Here is a 14,776-nt window from a genome sequence, read left to right as displayed (position 1 = left end):
ATGTTTGTAGTGGGCGGAGATGGAGCAATAAATACATGTAGTGAGCATATGCATACATGGTGACAGTAGAATCATAGTATATAAGACAATTGTGAAATAGAGTAATAGATAGAACTACTGCAAGCGTATGGATACAGGATGAGATACAAGACAATAGCTCAGAGTCTGTTAAGTGGCAATAGTTTATATGAGACCTCAGTTATACATTTATAGAGGTCAGAGACAATACCATTGTTTTTATCTTTGCTGCCAGGTATCAGATGAAGGGGGTGAGTTTCCAAATCAGTGCATCATGGGACACCTTGAGCAGCACTGCTGCACACATCTGTAGATAGCAACAAAAAGGATTTAAAACATTCACATATGGAAATAACATATTTGAATGTTCCCTTTAAGAGGGTGCTGTGGTTCTAGTAGGCTATATACCAACCTCCTCTACGACAGCCAGGGGTTGAAATGACTCTGGATCCAGTAACAGTAAAACCATGCTTACTTTAGTCACTAAAACACACAGTATTAAAACTGAAGCGTGCGTCAGCGACCGTCTACGCTCAACCTCCATATAGACACTGAGCGCTGGCTTTCGGTTGGACTACCAGGCATCAGTGGATACAGTCGAGAAGAGCCTCGCCTCGGCTTCGCTCTTTCTTGAGGGAATTTAGCAAAACTCAGTGAACTTTGAGTTTGAGACAGCTCTTTCCATCCTCCCAGAACCCCCATCTCTAGTACCCCCACCCCCTCAACCCCTCAACCCCTAACCAGCCTCAGGACTGTCACTGGTCCTCCTGTGTCTGGTATGCAGCCTGATCACCAAGCAGAAGAACAGGGGAGAGGAGAGGCGAGGCGGGGAGGGGAGAGGAGGGGAGGAGAAATGGGGGAGTGCTATATTTAGACCAACTGAACTAGCAGCAAAAAGAGAAAGAAAGAAAAAACATTCCGTTTCCTATCTCGATTAGGGCTGAGATGTACTGACATTCTCTCTCTCTCCCTCTTTCGCTCTCTCTTTATCCCTCGCTCTCTCTTTCTCTCTCTCTCTCATTCTCTCCCACTCTGTCTCTCTATCTCTGCCTTTTTTCTCTGTCTTTCTTTCAATTAAAAATTTCAGTTGAGTTCTATTTAAAGATCTTTTTACAAAGCAGGCAAACAAGATGACAACAACAACAACAATAGTTGATCCATCGAAATGACACAGGGTGACAGATGGCTCAGTCTTAACAAGTAATAAATAACATCTAGTAGTAAGTCATAAACACCCATTTTCACCGATTAAAGGCTGTAGTGTAGCAGGTCAGGAGGTTCTCTCTTTCTCTCTCTCCCTCTCAGTTTCTGTCTCTCTTTAGCTCACCGTCTACAGGTATCTCTGCTCTTATCTCTCTTCCTATATCAGATCTTGTCCCTCTCTGCGTCTGTCCTTTGGTTTCTGTCCATGTCTTTGCGTCCTCTCTCAGTGTTTTTGAAAGGCGGTGCGACTCACTGGCGGTTCCAGCACAAGACTAACGTTGAAAATAGTCGCCCCATCATCTCTGTTCCGAAGAGCAGGCTTTTGAAGGAGCTGACTGCTCTAGCTTGTGTGTGTGTGTGTGTGTGTGTGTGTCTGTGTGTGTGTGTGTGTGTGTGTGTGTGTGTGTGTGCGTGCATGCGTGTGTCTGTCTGTGTCTGTGTGTGTGCACACATTCAAGCAACAGGAACTGTGCATACGCTTGTATTCGCGTGTGCAGATACAGTTGAATGTGTGAGCACACGTATGCATGTGTTTGTCTGTCTGCCTGCCTTTTAAGTTTCAAAAGCCATGCAGAAATACAGCCCAGAGACATTCTTTGCTAAAAGCGCTGGTGGAGTGCACTCAATTCTTAAGCAACCAGAGTTGAATGGGGATGAGAGAGCGCATGCTGCCTGCATAATGGACTCCCGAGGTAGGGTCCTCGATGCCTGGGGGGGGCCTGGGGAGTAGCAGAGGCATGCAGCTCTGACTCTGGCTCTTAAAGCCTCAGTCAGGCCTGGAACAATGAGGCTGTCTGCCACTATAGGGATCTCTCCTCTGGCCTATTAAGACCTATGATGGACTGGAGATGGCTGCTTGCTGCTGACTCACTCTCTGCATTTCTATAGGCTCATGTATCACCTGCCTGTCAGGTCTCTGCTGCAGCATCCTCCTCTCCTCTCCGCTCCTCTCCTCTCCTCTCCTCTCCTCTCCTCTCCTCTCCTCTCCTCTCGTTTCTTCTCTTTTCCTCTCCTCTTCTCTGCCTCTCCTCTCGTTTCTTCTCTTTTCCTCTCCTCTGCCTCTCCTCTCCTCTCGTTTCTTCTCTTTTCCTCTCCTCTCCTCTGCCTCTCCTCTCCTTTCTTCTCTTTTCCTCTCCTCTCCTCTGCCTATTTTCCTCTCCTCTCCGTTCTTCTCCTTTCCTCCTCCTCCCCTTTCTTCTCTTTTTATCTCCTCTCCTCCCCTCTCCTCTTTTCTCCTCTCCTCTCCCCCCTCTCCTCTCTTTACCATCCTCTATTCATCTCTCCCCCTCTCTGTGTGTCTTCCTCTCTTTCTCCCCTCTCGCCCTATCCTCCGCCCTTCTCAGCCTCTCTCCCCGTCCTCCTCTTTCTCTCAGCCCTCTGTGTCTCAAACTGGATCCAGGCACCAAACAGTCCTGGACAGAGTGTTTAACCCACATCACTAATTGTCAGAGAAATGGCAATCACAGCCTGCCGCTCCAGCCGCTGCACTGCTTGGTTTTTGTTATTATCACTTAGCAATGGCTTACATAAGCGCCCGCTCTTTGTTCTGTCGTATTTATAGAAGTTCTCTCCGCGCCCAGTGAATAATGATACTCCACAGTGTATATATGGGTAAATACCAGATCAGCCGGCTATACGTTCCAGCTGGTCCATGGAGTTGGTTGGGTTTTGAGTCACTTCCTTCGCATCTTCCAGAAACAGAATTAGCATAAGAAGGGTGTTTTGTTGTTGTTTATTTTCTCAGGAAAAAGTGTGGGCTGTGTGCGGTGGCAGGGCTTTAACATGTCAGGGAGATTGTCTAACTGGTAGTGTAGCAGAGGAGAAGGAATACATTAGACAAATCAGGAGAATTGAGGTCTCTAGTGTGTGTGTGTGTGTGTGTGTGTGTGGGGGGGTCAGAGAGGAGAGGAGAGGAGAGAAGAGAGGAAGCATATTGTGGTGGTAGTAAGTGTGTGTGTGTGGGGTGGGGGATTGAATGCATGAAGCCAGAGGAAAGGAGGTCGTCTTGCATAAAGCCAGAGGAGAGGTCTTGTTTGAAGCCAGGGGTACACGTACCGGACCAGCAGGGGAGGGCGTGAGGCGAGCGCACCAGTGCTGCAGTCAGGGCATCAATTTTGTATAGGAAATGGCTGTTGAGCCAGAGCGGCAACGTCAGCTGTGGAGCACTTAGGCCGAGCGCGCCTCTCTCTCTCTCTCTCTCTCTCTCGCTCTCTCTCTCTCTCTCTCTCTCTCTCTCTCTCTCTCTCTCTCTCTCTCTCTCTCTCTCTCTCTCTCTCTCTCTCTCTTCTCTCTTTCTCTCTTTCTCTCTCTCTCTCTTTCTAACACCCCCCCCCCCTCTCCCCACCCTCCTGCCTGAAACCACAGGCTGAGGGGAGGAGGTACCTCCTTCTCTGTGCGATGGGGGGGAAGAGAGTGCTGGCAGTAGAAGCATGTCTGCCTCCGACTCGAGCGCCACAGGACTCATCTGCAACAAGGTATGCTTGTTGACGCTCTCTCTTTCTTGCTTTCCTTCCTGCTGTCTTTCTTTCTCAGTCTCTCTCTCTCTCTCTCCCTCTCTCTCTCTTTCTCTTTGCGACTCAGAGTATCTGTGTCTGTCCCTCCGTCCATCCATCAATCCGTTTGTCTGTCTATGTATCTGTCTGTCGGTCTGTTTGTGTTTTCCATCTAAGCAGCCTCTTCCTCTCTCTCCCTCTCCTCTTCCCTGGCATCCCATTTCACTCTTTCTTTCTCTCTCTCTCTCTACCTCTCTCGCTCGCTCCTGCTGTTTTCATGCTTCTCCACCTCTCCTCTGGCTCTGGCAGAAGTCTATTCCTGTTCACTCACACTGTCAGCATCCAGATCACCTCTGCCCCCTGCCTCTCTCCTCTTTGTCCTCTTTGGACGTTTGGGGGGTGCAGTTCATCTTCCTGTCCGTCTCAGCGCTGTGTACTTTGAGGCTTCACTTTGTACTTTGTGGCTCAAACCTTGTTTGAGGCACATCTGTTGAACACTGCTGCTCCCCTGGTCTCTTCTCTTCTCTTCTCTTCTCTTCTCTTCTCTTCTCTTCTCTTCTCTTCTCTTCTCTTCTCTTCTCTTCTCAGGTAAACAGTGTAGGTAAACAATGTAGGTAAACTGTGGGGCTTAACAGTGAAATTACTTGCAAGATACAGTAACAAGTTGATGAATACAGTTAAGAGTTGTGCAACTTTATCAACTGAGAGTTGCAGTGTGCTGAGCATGTTTCCAAATGACCCTATGACCTACTGTATGACAACCACTCAGAACCCTAACCCTCTGACCTATGACAACCACTCAGAACCCTAACCCTCTGACCTATGACAACCACTCAGAACCCTAAGCCTAACTCTCGGACCTGACAACCACTCAGAACCCTAAGCCTAACTCTCGGACCTGACAACCACTCAGAACCCAGTGCAAAAGAAAAAATGTACCAGAAAAGCTATTTCATTATTTTTTTTTATTCATGACAAACTGACTTAATCAAAATGATCTTTAGCAGCAGTAACAATGAGGGAGTGTAAACGTTTTTTGCATGGTAGTTAATTGAGAATATGTAGGCACATACATCACACCATAGAAAATGTTTTTCACCCCAAGGATTCTTATTTTGTGTACAGTGTAGACATTCAATCTCAGTCTGTGTTCAAAGGACACAGAATGGAATGGTTGAAGACTGAAACTGGGTCTGAATGGAAATAGGCCACCAGGCAGCCGCTGCCAATCATTCTTGGTGAAAAGTGTTGTTATTATCTAATGTACTGTTGCATAGAGAGGGACGCAAGTTGACTGTAACATGCACGTTACCCTCTGCTGGTGAGACTGTGAAACTGCTGACTTTGTCTTAATTTTCAACTCGAGTCACTCACTGTAAATACTTTAAACACGTTTTAAACATTACACCATATTTAATCTATTTATTACTAAAAGATATGTATGACCTTCGTCTTCATTATTTTACCTTTTACTGTATGAAGCACAATTCCAGGAGGGTCATACAGAGCCAATAATCTTACTATAATGTACATATACCTTATATGTGACAAATAAAACAAAACTTGAAACTTCAACTTGGAGTTTCAGTTTGAGGAAGGGGACTTTTGCTCTTCTCTGTAAGGACTTGAATTCCTAATTCCATTCATTTTTAAAGAAAAAAAGAGATGTGAGTGAGTGGCCGTGTGACGTCTCTAACGAAGTTCTAAATATCAACACACTGGTCAGAAAACAACAGGCTTGGGATAGACAATACACGTCAACCAAAAGCAATCCTCATACTAAAGGACAGCATGTCTGTAAGGGCAAGGCTATATCATTCTCGTCGGTCTGGCTATTGTGTGGTAGTAGTAGTGGGGTGTGAAACAGTTTCCCTTTAAGGTTATGTCTGCTTTGTGATAGAGTCAGTTCCTCTAAGCCTCAAACTCTGATTATGAAGTCATCATTCCTTCACAGTTCAACTTGCCTGGTAAAAGCTGACATCGACCACAGATTCTGCTCAAAATCCCCACACCAGAAAGCAGAGTAAATCAAGAGTATTTTTCAGGCTGGCGTCCTACTGGGATTAGATTCCAGCTTAATCAGAGTTTTGCAGTGCGGTGGCGGGGGGACTCTGGGACACGGGCCATGACAAGGAGTGGTGCCACTAAGGACCCGGGGTCGGCTCAGAGGAAGATGACAGAATCGGAGCGGTGTAGCTCCTCCCACTGCCTTCTGCTTCACGGACACAGATCACCAAGTGGATACGTTAAACACCTCCTTGTTGCCTGTCGCAGAGGGACTGTGAAGTGATCTATTGATCCCACACGCGCACACTTTACTGCACAAAACCAGGTAAGCCATGTAAGGATTTGCCACGTCTGTCCTCTTGCCTTGTCGCGTCGGCAATGCTGACCTGATTCAGAGTTGGAATTGTATGACCACGGCGCCATGCAATCCGGGCTAGCACCAGTGAGCGAGATCCCTACCCCGGGTTAGGCATGTGCCAAGATGTCTCTGGTCTTCCCAAAGCTCATCAAAGCTGCGGTAGCAGCTTGTGAAATTCCAATTCCCACCGCCACCCCCCCTCCCACACCTGAACCTAATATGATGGTATTTCCGCGGGCCGATGCGTCAGCGGCAGTCCTTTCTGTGCCTGGCGTTTCTCTCCTCATCAGCCCCGCTGACTGGCAGTTCCAGAGTGCCGGGTCAGAACTCATCTGTCAACCTGGCCCACTGGAGGAACTCCAAACTCCCACGTCTTCCACAGACGCCGCCCTAACAGATTGGGGAGGAACGTGTCGTTTTCACTCAATAGAGGGCAGACGGGCAGCCTCCCTTACCCATCGCATCAACGTGCTGGAGCTGAGAGCAGTACTGCAGAAACATTTTCTCAGCCTAGTGAGAGACAGGCAGATCTTAATCAGGACAGACCGACTTCAGCAGCCTATATAAACAGACAGGGCAGAGTTTGTTCCCCCCCTTCTCCACCAGGCTGCAGTGTAACTATGGTTTTGGGCCATCCTCACCTGCACAGTCTCAGGGCTCTCCATGTTCCAGGAGTGGACAATGTGAGAGCAGAACAATTGGTTCAAGGGGGACCCCACCAGGACACATACGTACATACAGACATTGTGAGACTAATTTGGAACCAGTTCGGGGAGGCTGTAGAGAATCTGTTTGCAAGCAGAGAATCCACTCATTTCCCCCCCTGGTTTTCAATCAGCCAGAAGGACAAGTCTCCATGGCCGCACAGCTTGTTTCCTCCAATCCACCTGATGGATCAGTTGCTGGAGAAAGTGAGACTAGAGCGCCCATACCATGGTCCCAGGCAGCCCTGTCTCAAGCGTATAGCAGCACACTGGCTTGGCGTGTGTGTTCCATCCACTACCACTGTTTATGCAGGGAAGTGGCACATATTCGAAGCATGGTGCGACACTAAATCTCTAGATCCGACATCCTGCCCCCTGGAATTGGTCCTCGCCTTTATCCAGTCTCTGCTAGACAGTCTGTCAGCTGGACAAATTCCACCTGTTGGGATCAGAGCGCACTCCACTCATGCAGTAGCCCTGTCTAGAGGGGTTTTGGTGGAATCTGTTGAGCAGCCTCCTGGTCTTCCCCTGGCCCCTTTTATCAGCCTTTACCTGTTGGGTATGCTTTTACGCACGAGAATCCCTCCTCTTCAACAGACTAGCTCCATCTAGTTATGAGGTTGTCTGGGTTCATAGTTTTTCCCAGTAGTAACATTCTGTAGCCTTTATGCACTGTAATCCATCCTCATCTACAGACTAGTTCCATCTAGTTGAGAGATTGTCTGGGTTAATTGTTTTTCCCAGAAAGGAATTTCTGTACCTTTTACGCACAATAATCTCTTTTTTTAGTTCTCGTTTCTCAGCCTTTCCCTCTAACTTTGTCAGTATTGGCTCTATGGCTGGTGCGTTGTTAATGTAATTTTCCCAAATGTGCCAGGATTTGAGCTTTTATCCTTTTAATTGGTTGTTTTGAGCCAACATACATTGATCAGGGCTATATTAGTCCAATAGGCGAAGCAAGACAAGCAGCCAGCATGAAATATACTAAAATATAACATAACTCATCTTTATTTTTTATATGAAAGAGGCTAGGAAGGGAATGTATTTATTGTCATTATACAGCACAATGAAAATAATGTACAGGTGGTTAATTAAAACCTCTTAAGCCCTATGGGTCCGGTACCGGTCCCAAAATGACATCACGTCATAAATCAATCTGTCTAGACTGTATGACATAATGTTGCGTTTCTTTTTCAAATGTATCCAAGAGTAAACCTAACCATGTCACAACAGCAGTCATGGTGTATATTTTCAGCAATACGTTTGTTTACCAATAGGTTAAAGTGTTATTAGTGAGATTTTAGTTTTTGAAATGTGATAATATCTTTGTGGAAATCCGCCATTTTGAATTAGCGGCCATCGCCGAATGATGATGATTTGTAGTCATATGAGCACAGGGCATCCAGAGCTCTCAATGAGCGTCAAAATTTCAAAAAACTACACTACCCAGCGAATTCTAGCTTCCTAAGATAAGATAAGAAATTCCTTTATTATTGTTTTGTATCCACTTTTTCGCCTTATTTTTAAATGTTTCTCCCATCCCAATTTCGTATTGCCAATTCTCCCCTCCCCTGTCTTGAACGTTGCTAGACTATGCCTCCCACTGGTTGGCTGTAGTGAGGATAGAAGCCTTGCATCACGTGTCCCCTCCGGTACACGAGGAGGCAGCCTGTCGCATCTTTTCACCAGACCGCGCGGACTCTCAGTACTGTATCTACAAAACCTTCTGTTTAATCATCTTCCCTTTATTAATTTCCTTAGATTTCTTGTACACGTGATCTCAAGAAGGTACTGAACTAGTTTTTCCATGTCTGGTCATTTTTAGCATGGTGTTATTCACTGTCAAAGATGCAAAGAAAATTCATAATTCATATTCTCCTTTGTTTCATCACAATTTAATCAAGCCTAGTAATAGACACAATATTTCTGACACTGGGAATACATTCCATGAGATCCATAGATGTCCCTAGATATCAAGAGCATGAAAATCGACCTTGTAGAAGTGGAGCAATCTTCCATTTACTTAGGTATGTATTTTAGGCAGATTTTCTGAAAATAGGGCTCGGGCCTAAGAGCTGTGAGGGAAATGTTATCTATGTGCATCTGTGTTAAATCTCTGTACAGCTTGACTAGTTCATATATAGATCAACTAGCCCAGCCCAGCTACTAGCTACAGCCCAGACACTAGGCTACAGTCTGACAGTGTCTTTTTAACAACGACCAAGGTTAGGAGATGACATTTGGCCTATTTGGAGCCATAACATAAGCCCTAGCCATCTTTGTTATTTCATTATCTCACTAGGGCATATTTTGTTTACCTTTTCTTGTCATATCTGGTATCTCATGTACGTCATTTCGATTATGTATTTAATTTAAAGTTCTGACCAGAGGTATTTGTCACTTTCTGGTCAGACGCTTTGTGTGTACACATGTTGTCTCTGATGATAAACTGATCACGGTCACTTTCTGGTCAGACGGCTTTGTGTGTACACATGTTTGTCTCTGATTATAAACTGATCTCTGTGGAAGCAGATATTAAACTATGTTCTATATTTTTATACAAATTGACTCAATCTGAATTCCTATAGCTTACTCTCATGGCTCATTTGAATATTCCACAACAGAGGTTAAGCCTGATTGGCCCGGTACCAGGCCGAGATTTATATCATGTCACAAATAGATCAATACAGTCCCTATTAAGTGATGTTGTGTTTCTTTTTCAAATGTAGCCAAGAGTAAAGACCCTAACCCTATCAAAACAGCAGTCAAAGTGTATATTTTCAGCACTACGTTTGTTTACCAATGATTTTAAGTGTTATTAGCGGAATATGAGCTTATAGAAATCTCTGCGCATTGCACCAGAAAACGGATGATTTATATGCGAGGACAGGAATCTGTCATGAAATTGTTGTAGTCCTAAGAAAGAGGAGAACCAGGGCTTTCGATGGACGTAGACATTTCATAAAACTACACCACCCAACTCACAAGCGGAAGAAATTACCCCGGACTGACAGGTTTGATCGAAGATTGATGATTTTATTATACTTGCTACTATCGGGAGATATAAATCTGAACCCAGGACCAGTCACCACTCGACATCAAGCGAGAAAACTGGGTCTGCCTAACTCTTTCTGTGCCATTATACAGAGTATAGTCGGGTTTCGCCGGCAGCGGTTGAGCGCCAAAACCCGAGTATACTCAGGTTTTGATCCTTTGATATTTTTCCTTTGATCCCCGTTCTATACACTCGGCCGGAGCTCCCTGGGCCTCCCTGGCTCATCTGCCTATGTTACAATTACAATTACGATCGAATCCTGCCAGGTGGCAGTATCACCTACCATTTGAACTGGAATAGTTTGGTGTGGAGACACTTTTTATTTATTTTTATAAAATTTTTGGCAAGGACTCCTCCTCTCAGAGGACAGAGTGACCGCTCTGAGTTATTTTCGCTTTGAACCTATTTCCTGTATACACAAGTATAGACATATACACAAGTAATCGTGATGGCGATGGGATCACTTGGGATTATTCTTTTTGGCTAAGGTAAGGTATATTCTATGTCTATTTTACCGAACCTGAAACATGTTTTTGTAACAATCACAGTGTCGTATTTTACCGGACCTCAACCATGCTTTTGGTAACGATCAGAGTTTTGAGGTAAAACGACCCCCCCTCTTGATGTTTTTATGAAGACACATGGTATATACTTTTGATTTGGAAGTATTTGGGGTTTCAGGCGATCAACCAGAACGATTTGGGCATAATGCATATAACGCGCCATATCTTGCGATCTATGAAAAAAGACTTGATTATTTTGGAAAGGGGCGATGTTTAGCGTGTAATAGTGCACAAACTACAGCATGTAGAAATGAACTTGTTAGTCAGTGATGGACTATGAACAATGCCTGTCAAATGAGCCATACTATTGTCTCCATAGCTATAATACAGAACACACGATGGGTCTGCAAACATCGCTAAAATGGTCAATAACGCTGGTGCCATTGAGTACAGGAAAAGAGTGTGGCGCTCAATGAGTTAAGCAAGAAGCGGCGGCTACCGACACAACCAAAACAACCAATGGCAACATCCCTCCACTGACGCCGCAACGAATTAACGCGCAAGAGGCCTCAACGAGAAGGAAGGAACCAGGGTTTATAACCGTGGCACGCCGCAGGACACGACCAACGAGACCATAACATCGCCTGCGGGCCTGCTAGCTAACATCGCTAGTGGAGCCAAGCTAGGATAAAGGACCCCTCCCTCCCCCCTCCCGGTCCGACAGATCTGCAGAACTGAACACAGATGATGAATACTTCGCAACGGAAGACAAACGAAATAACAAATTCAAATGGACTGCACATTTTCCATCTGAACATTAACAGCCTAAGACCCAAACTGGCTGAAATCAAACATAATATGTTTCTTAGAAACAAAACTTGACGAGTCAGTAAAAGACCCAGAGATAGAAATTGAAGACTACTCAATCATCAGAAATGACAGGAACAAGTATGGAGGTGGTGTCTGCATGTACATACACAAAGATACCAAATTCATTAACCGTACTGACCTGAATCATAATGCAATTGAAACGGTATGGGTTGAAATTTTGTTCGAAAGGGCTAAGACTGTACTAGTTGGCACAATCTACAGACCACCAGAACAGAGTGGCTTTTATGATACACTGGATGGGTGTTTAGCTGGGGTTGAAGATGTAGAAAAAATTCTGATTGGGGACTGGAACACGGATATGCAACGAAAAGAAGCATCCGTTTCCAAGTCCTTCAGCAGGTTTTGTGATCTGCACTGTCAGCCAGCTAATCACCCAACCCACAAGAGTGTGTGATTCAACACAAACTACCATTGATCTCATTCTGACCTCTGACAAGTCTGACACATGCCTTCTCTATTTGAACGACCACATCAAACAAGAGGTGGACGCGGGCAAATACTGCGGCATGGTCATGCTGGACCTCCAAAAGGCTTTCGACACTGTCAATCACTCCATTCTGATTGACAAGCTAAAAGCAATTGGTTTTGATAGTTAATCAGTGAGCTGGATGCAATCCTACCTGGAGGGGAGAGAACAGATGGTGGAGGTAAACGGTACACTACCCCCCCCCCCCCCCCCCCTCAGTGAGCTGCGGTGTTCCACAAGGAAGCATACTAGGACCGTTACTGTTCCTAATTTATGCAAATGACATGTCATCAGTTTGTGACTGCAACTTGTTCCTGTTCGCGGACGACTCAGCCCTGCTGGTCTCTGACAGGGACAAGTTGCAGGTTGAAAAAGCCCTCAGATCTGAACTCGGCAGAATCTGCACCTGGCTCGCTGATGACAAACTATCATTACACCTGGGTAAAACAGATTCCATTCTCTTCGGTTCAAATAACAAACTCAGCAAGGCCAACGGCTTCTCTGGTACAGTGGGTGACAATATTGTCACAAGGAAAGATGAAATTACATACAAAATACAAAATCTTTCCTGTGACAAAATGGCAACCAATGTAATAAAAAAAGTCAACCAACGAACAAGATTCTTGTACCGGATCTCCTCTCTGGTAAGCAAGAATACCCTGAAGACTCAGGAGCACTCATTCAAGGGTACTATGACTATGCTTGCACCTCATGGTACCAAAGCACCTCAAAGGCACTAAAAACAAGACTACAAACATCACAAAACAAACTGGTCAGACTACTGCTTGATCTTACTCCTAAAACCCACCTCACCCCTGCCCATTTTGACATCCTAGGATGGCTTAGAGTAGAGTATGAACACCTACCTGAGACTACAATTCGAAACTGGCCCCTGTAAATGTCCTAACCCAACCCCCTCCAATGTACAGTAAATTACCTAGTATGGTTTTGTCAATGTACAGTTTTGCTTGTACAGTTGTACAGTGTCCCCCACCCACCCACCCACCCCTAACTACCAAATGTATATACTCGCTTTTCTGGACTGTTTTTGTATCACAAACAGTACTGTATTTACAAATCTGGTATGTCATAAATGTATAGATGTAGCAGTACTGTCTATCTGTATGTCATATGTATGTCATATCCTGATGAATTGAAAATGGGGGGCCCTGATGTAAACAAGACGAAAGTCTTTCTCTGGTCTGCATCCCCTTAACAATTGTGTGTATTGAGCTGTACTGTATTGTACCCATTCTGCAATCAATAAATTCAATCAATCAATCAATCAATCAATCAATCAGACGACAGAGTACAGCAGCTTGCAATGGGTCTTGTGTACAAGATACACTACACCACTAAGATACCCATGTACATGTCGAAATACTTCCCAAAGGTCAGTGAATTCCACGACCACAACACCAGAGGGAGCTCCACAAATCATGTTCAATCCAGATTCGGCATGGCAAACAAGGGACTAAACATGTTTCGCAATTATGTCCAAACCCCCCCCCCCCCCCCAACCCACCCACCGACCCAACCCCCTCCTAATGTACAGTTTCCTCCCCCTCGAATGTATATATATAGTTTCTGTCAGGATCTCTGTTAAACAGTACTGGCGGTGGTCTGGGGCTAGCGGGACGGTGGTCTGGGGAAAGCGGGACGGTCCACACCCCGCTATCAGTGTTCTTCTTCCCCGCCAATGAAGTATTCACCCAAAGACCCAATACCGTGGCAACAACTACTGCACTACCGGTAGAATAAGTGCCGAGAACCGTAGGAAGTGATGCAAACTGTCTTGTCGTGTTTTGAACATTTATGTTGTGTTGATGGAATCACGTTAATATAGAGAGATGAAAACAATACGTTATTTCGATTGATATGAATTGGATAATGCAGGCTGTTAGTATGGGCAGAACTAGCGAGCCGTTAATATAGAGAGATGAAAACAATAAGTTATTTCGATTGATATGAATTGGATAATGCAGGCTGTTAGTAGAGGCAGGACTAGCGAGCAGGCTGCAGGCTGTTAGTAGAGTTGGGCGTGCAGAACTGGCGTAGATAAGGGGGGCGTAATACCATAGGTCAGTGGCCAATCAGAGCGCAAAACTCGAACGCGGAAGCAGTTGTTGTTTGGGCTTCGAATAGACGCGTCAAGGTTACACACAAAAGATGAGACGTGGTCTCCGCGATTATATATGCGCAGGATGTAGTGAGATGTGTATTGGAATAATGTGTCGGCCTCCGTTGATGAAAGGGCGAGACAGGGCAAATACAAACAGCTTCCAGGTGGAAAACTCAATCTGAGTTGGGCTCGTCGGTTTTTCTCTAGATTTATTTTTTGTTGCCAATGCGCAACGTTCACCACGACTCGCGACCCGTAGTTTGAGAACCGCTGCTGTAGATATAGTAAAGGACTATGTGCAGGTAAGTACAGACAGGTGAGGATAGGTATACATGTATATGCGGTGGGAATAATATATATATATATATATATATATATATATATATATATATATATATATATATATATACAGCATTATAGTACATGCTATACAAAGCTAAGGCTTATATGCAGGTGTTCAAGCAAATATATAGAGGGGTTATGTGCAGGTATATTCAGACAAATATGGCCCTGATCAGTGATAGCTACATTGAGTACAATTATTTCAATGTGCGCTAGTCGGCATGAGGACCAACCCAATAGCAATATGCTTTGCCAGCAATTATATAACTTCAGTTATGGAATACGTATTGTTTTCTAGTACCTAATAATCCATTTAGGCAATTGTTAATGTTGTAGCCAATTTAATGATTTTCTGCCTTTATGTTAATGTATGAAGGCACCGTGTCATCATGAAAGTGTTGACCAATTAGCAGGCAGTGGGCTCAGGAGGCGGGGCTCATGTGCGCTTAGGTGCAGTCTATATGTATGGGTTCACAGGTGTGCAGCGGCAGGGAATTTGGGTAATTATCACAGGGAAGCCACACTATCTTTTTACCGTGCTCGTTTGTTTGTTTTCAGTTACATTGAGTCACTTTTTGAGTTTATTTTGTATGCTTATATTTGTCCACACCGCAA

At 44.9% G+C, this 14,776-nt stretch overlaps 1 protein-coding gene across 1 annotated transcript in view; it reads left to right on the top strand.

The window, feature by feature from the left end:
* Window positions 1-3,650: 3,650 nt before the first annotated feature.
* cacnb3b (calcium channel, voltage-dependent, beta 3b) overlaps window positions 3,651-14,776 on the top strand; it is a gene marked incomplete at its 5' end in the record, with an annotated part of 43,238 nt that continues 32,112 nt past the window's right edge. The window contains one exon of the mRNA XM_084333175.1: window positions 3,651-3,695. Within this exon, the coding sequence (XP_084189301.1) occupies window positions 3,651-3,695 (45 nt within the window). The remainder of the gene's footprint in view (window positions 3,696-14,776) is intronic.

Source organism: Notolepis coatsorum, assembly GCF_963971535.1.
Source record: "Notolepis coatsorum genome assembly, chromosome: 17".
NCBI classification, from domain to species: Eukaryota; Metazoa; Chordata; class Actinopteri; order Aulopiformes; family Paralepididae; genus Notolepis; species Notolepis coatsorum.
Note: the sequence above shows the minus strand (reverse complement) of the source record. Positions and strands in the feature narration are given on the sequence as shown.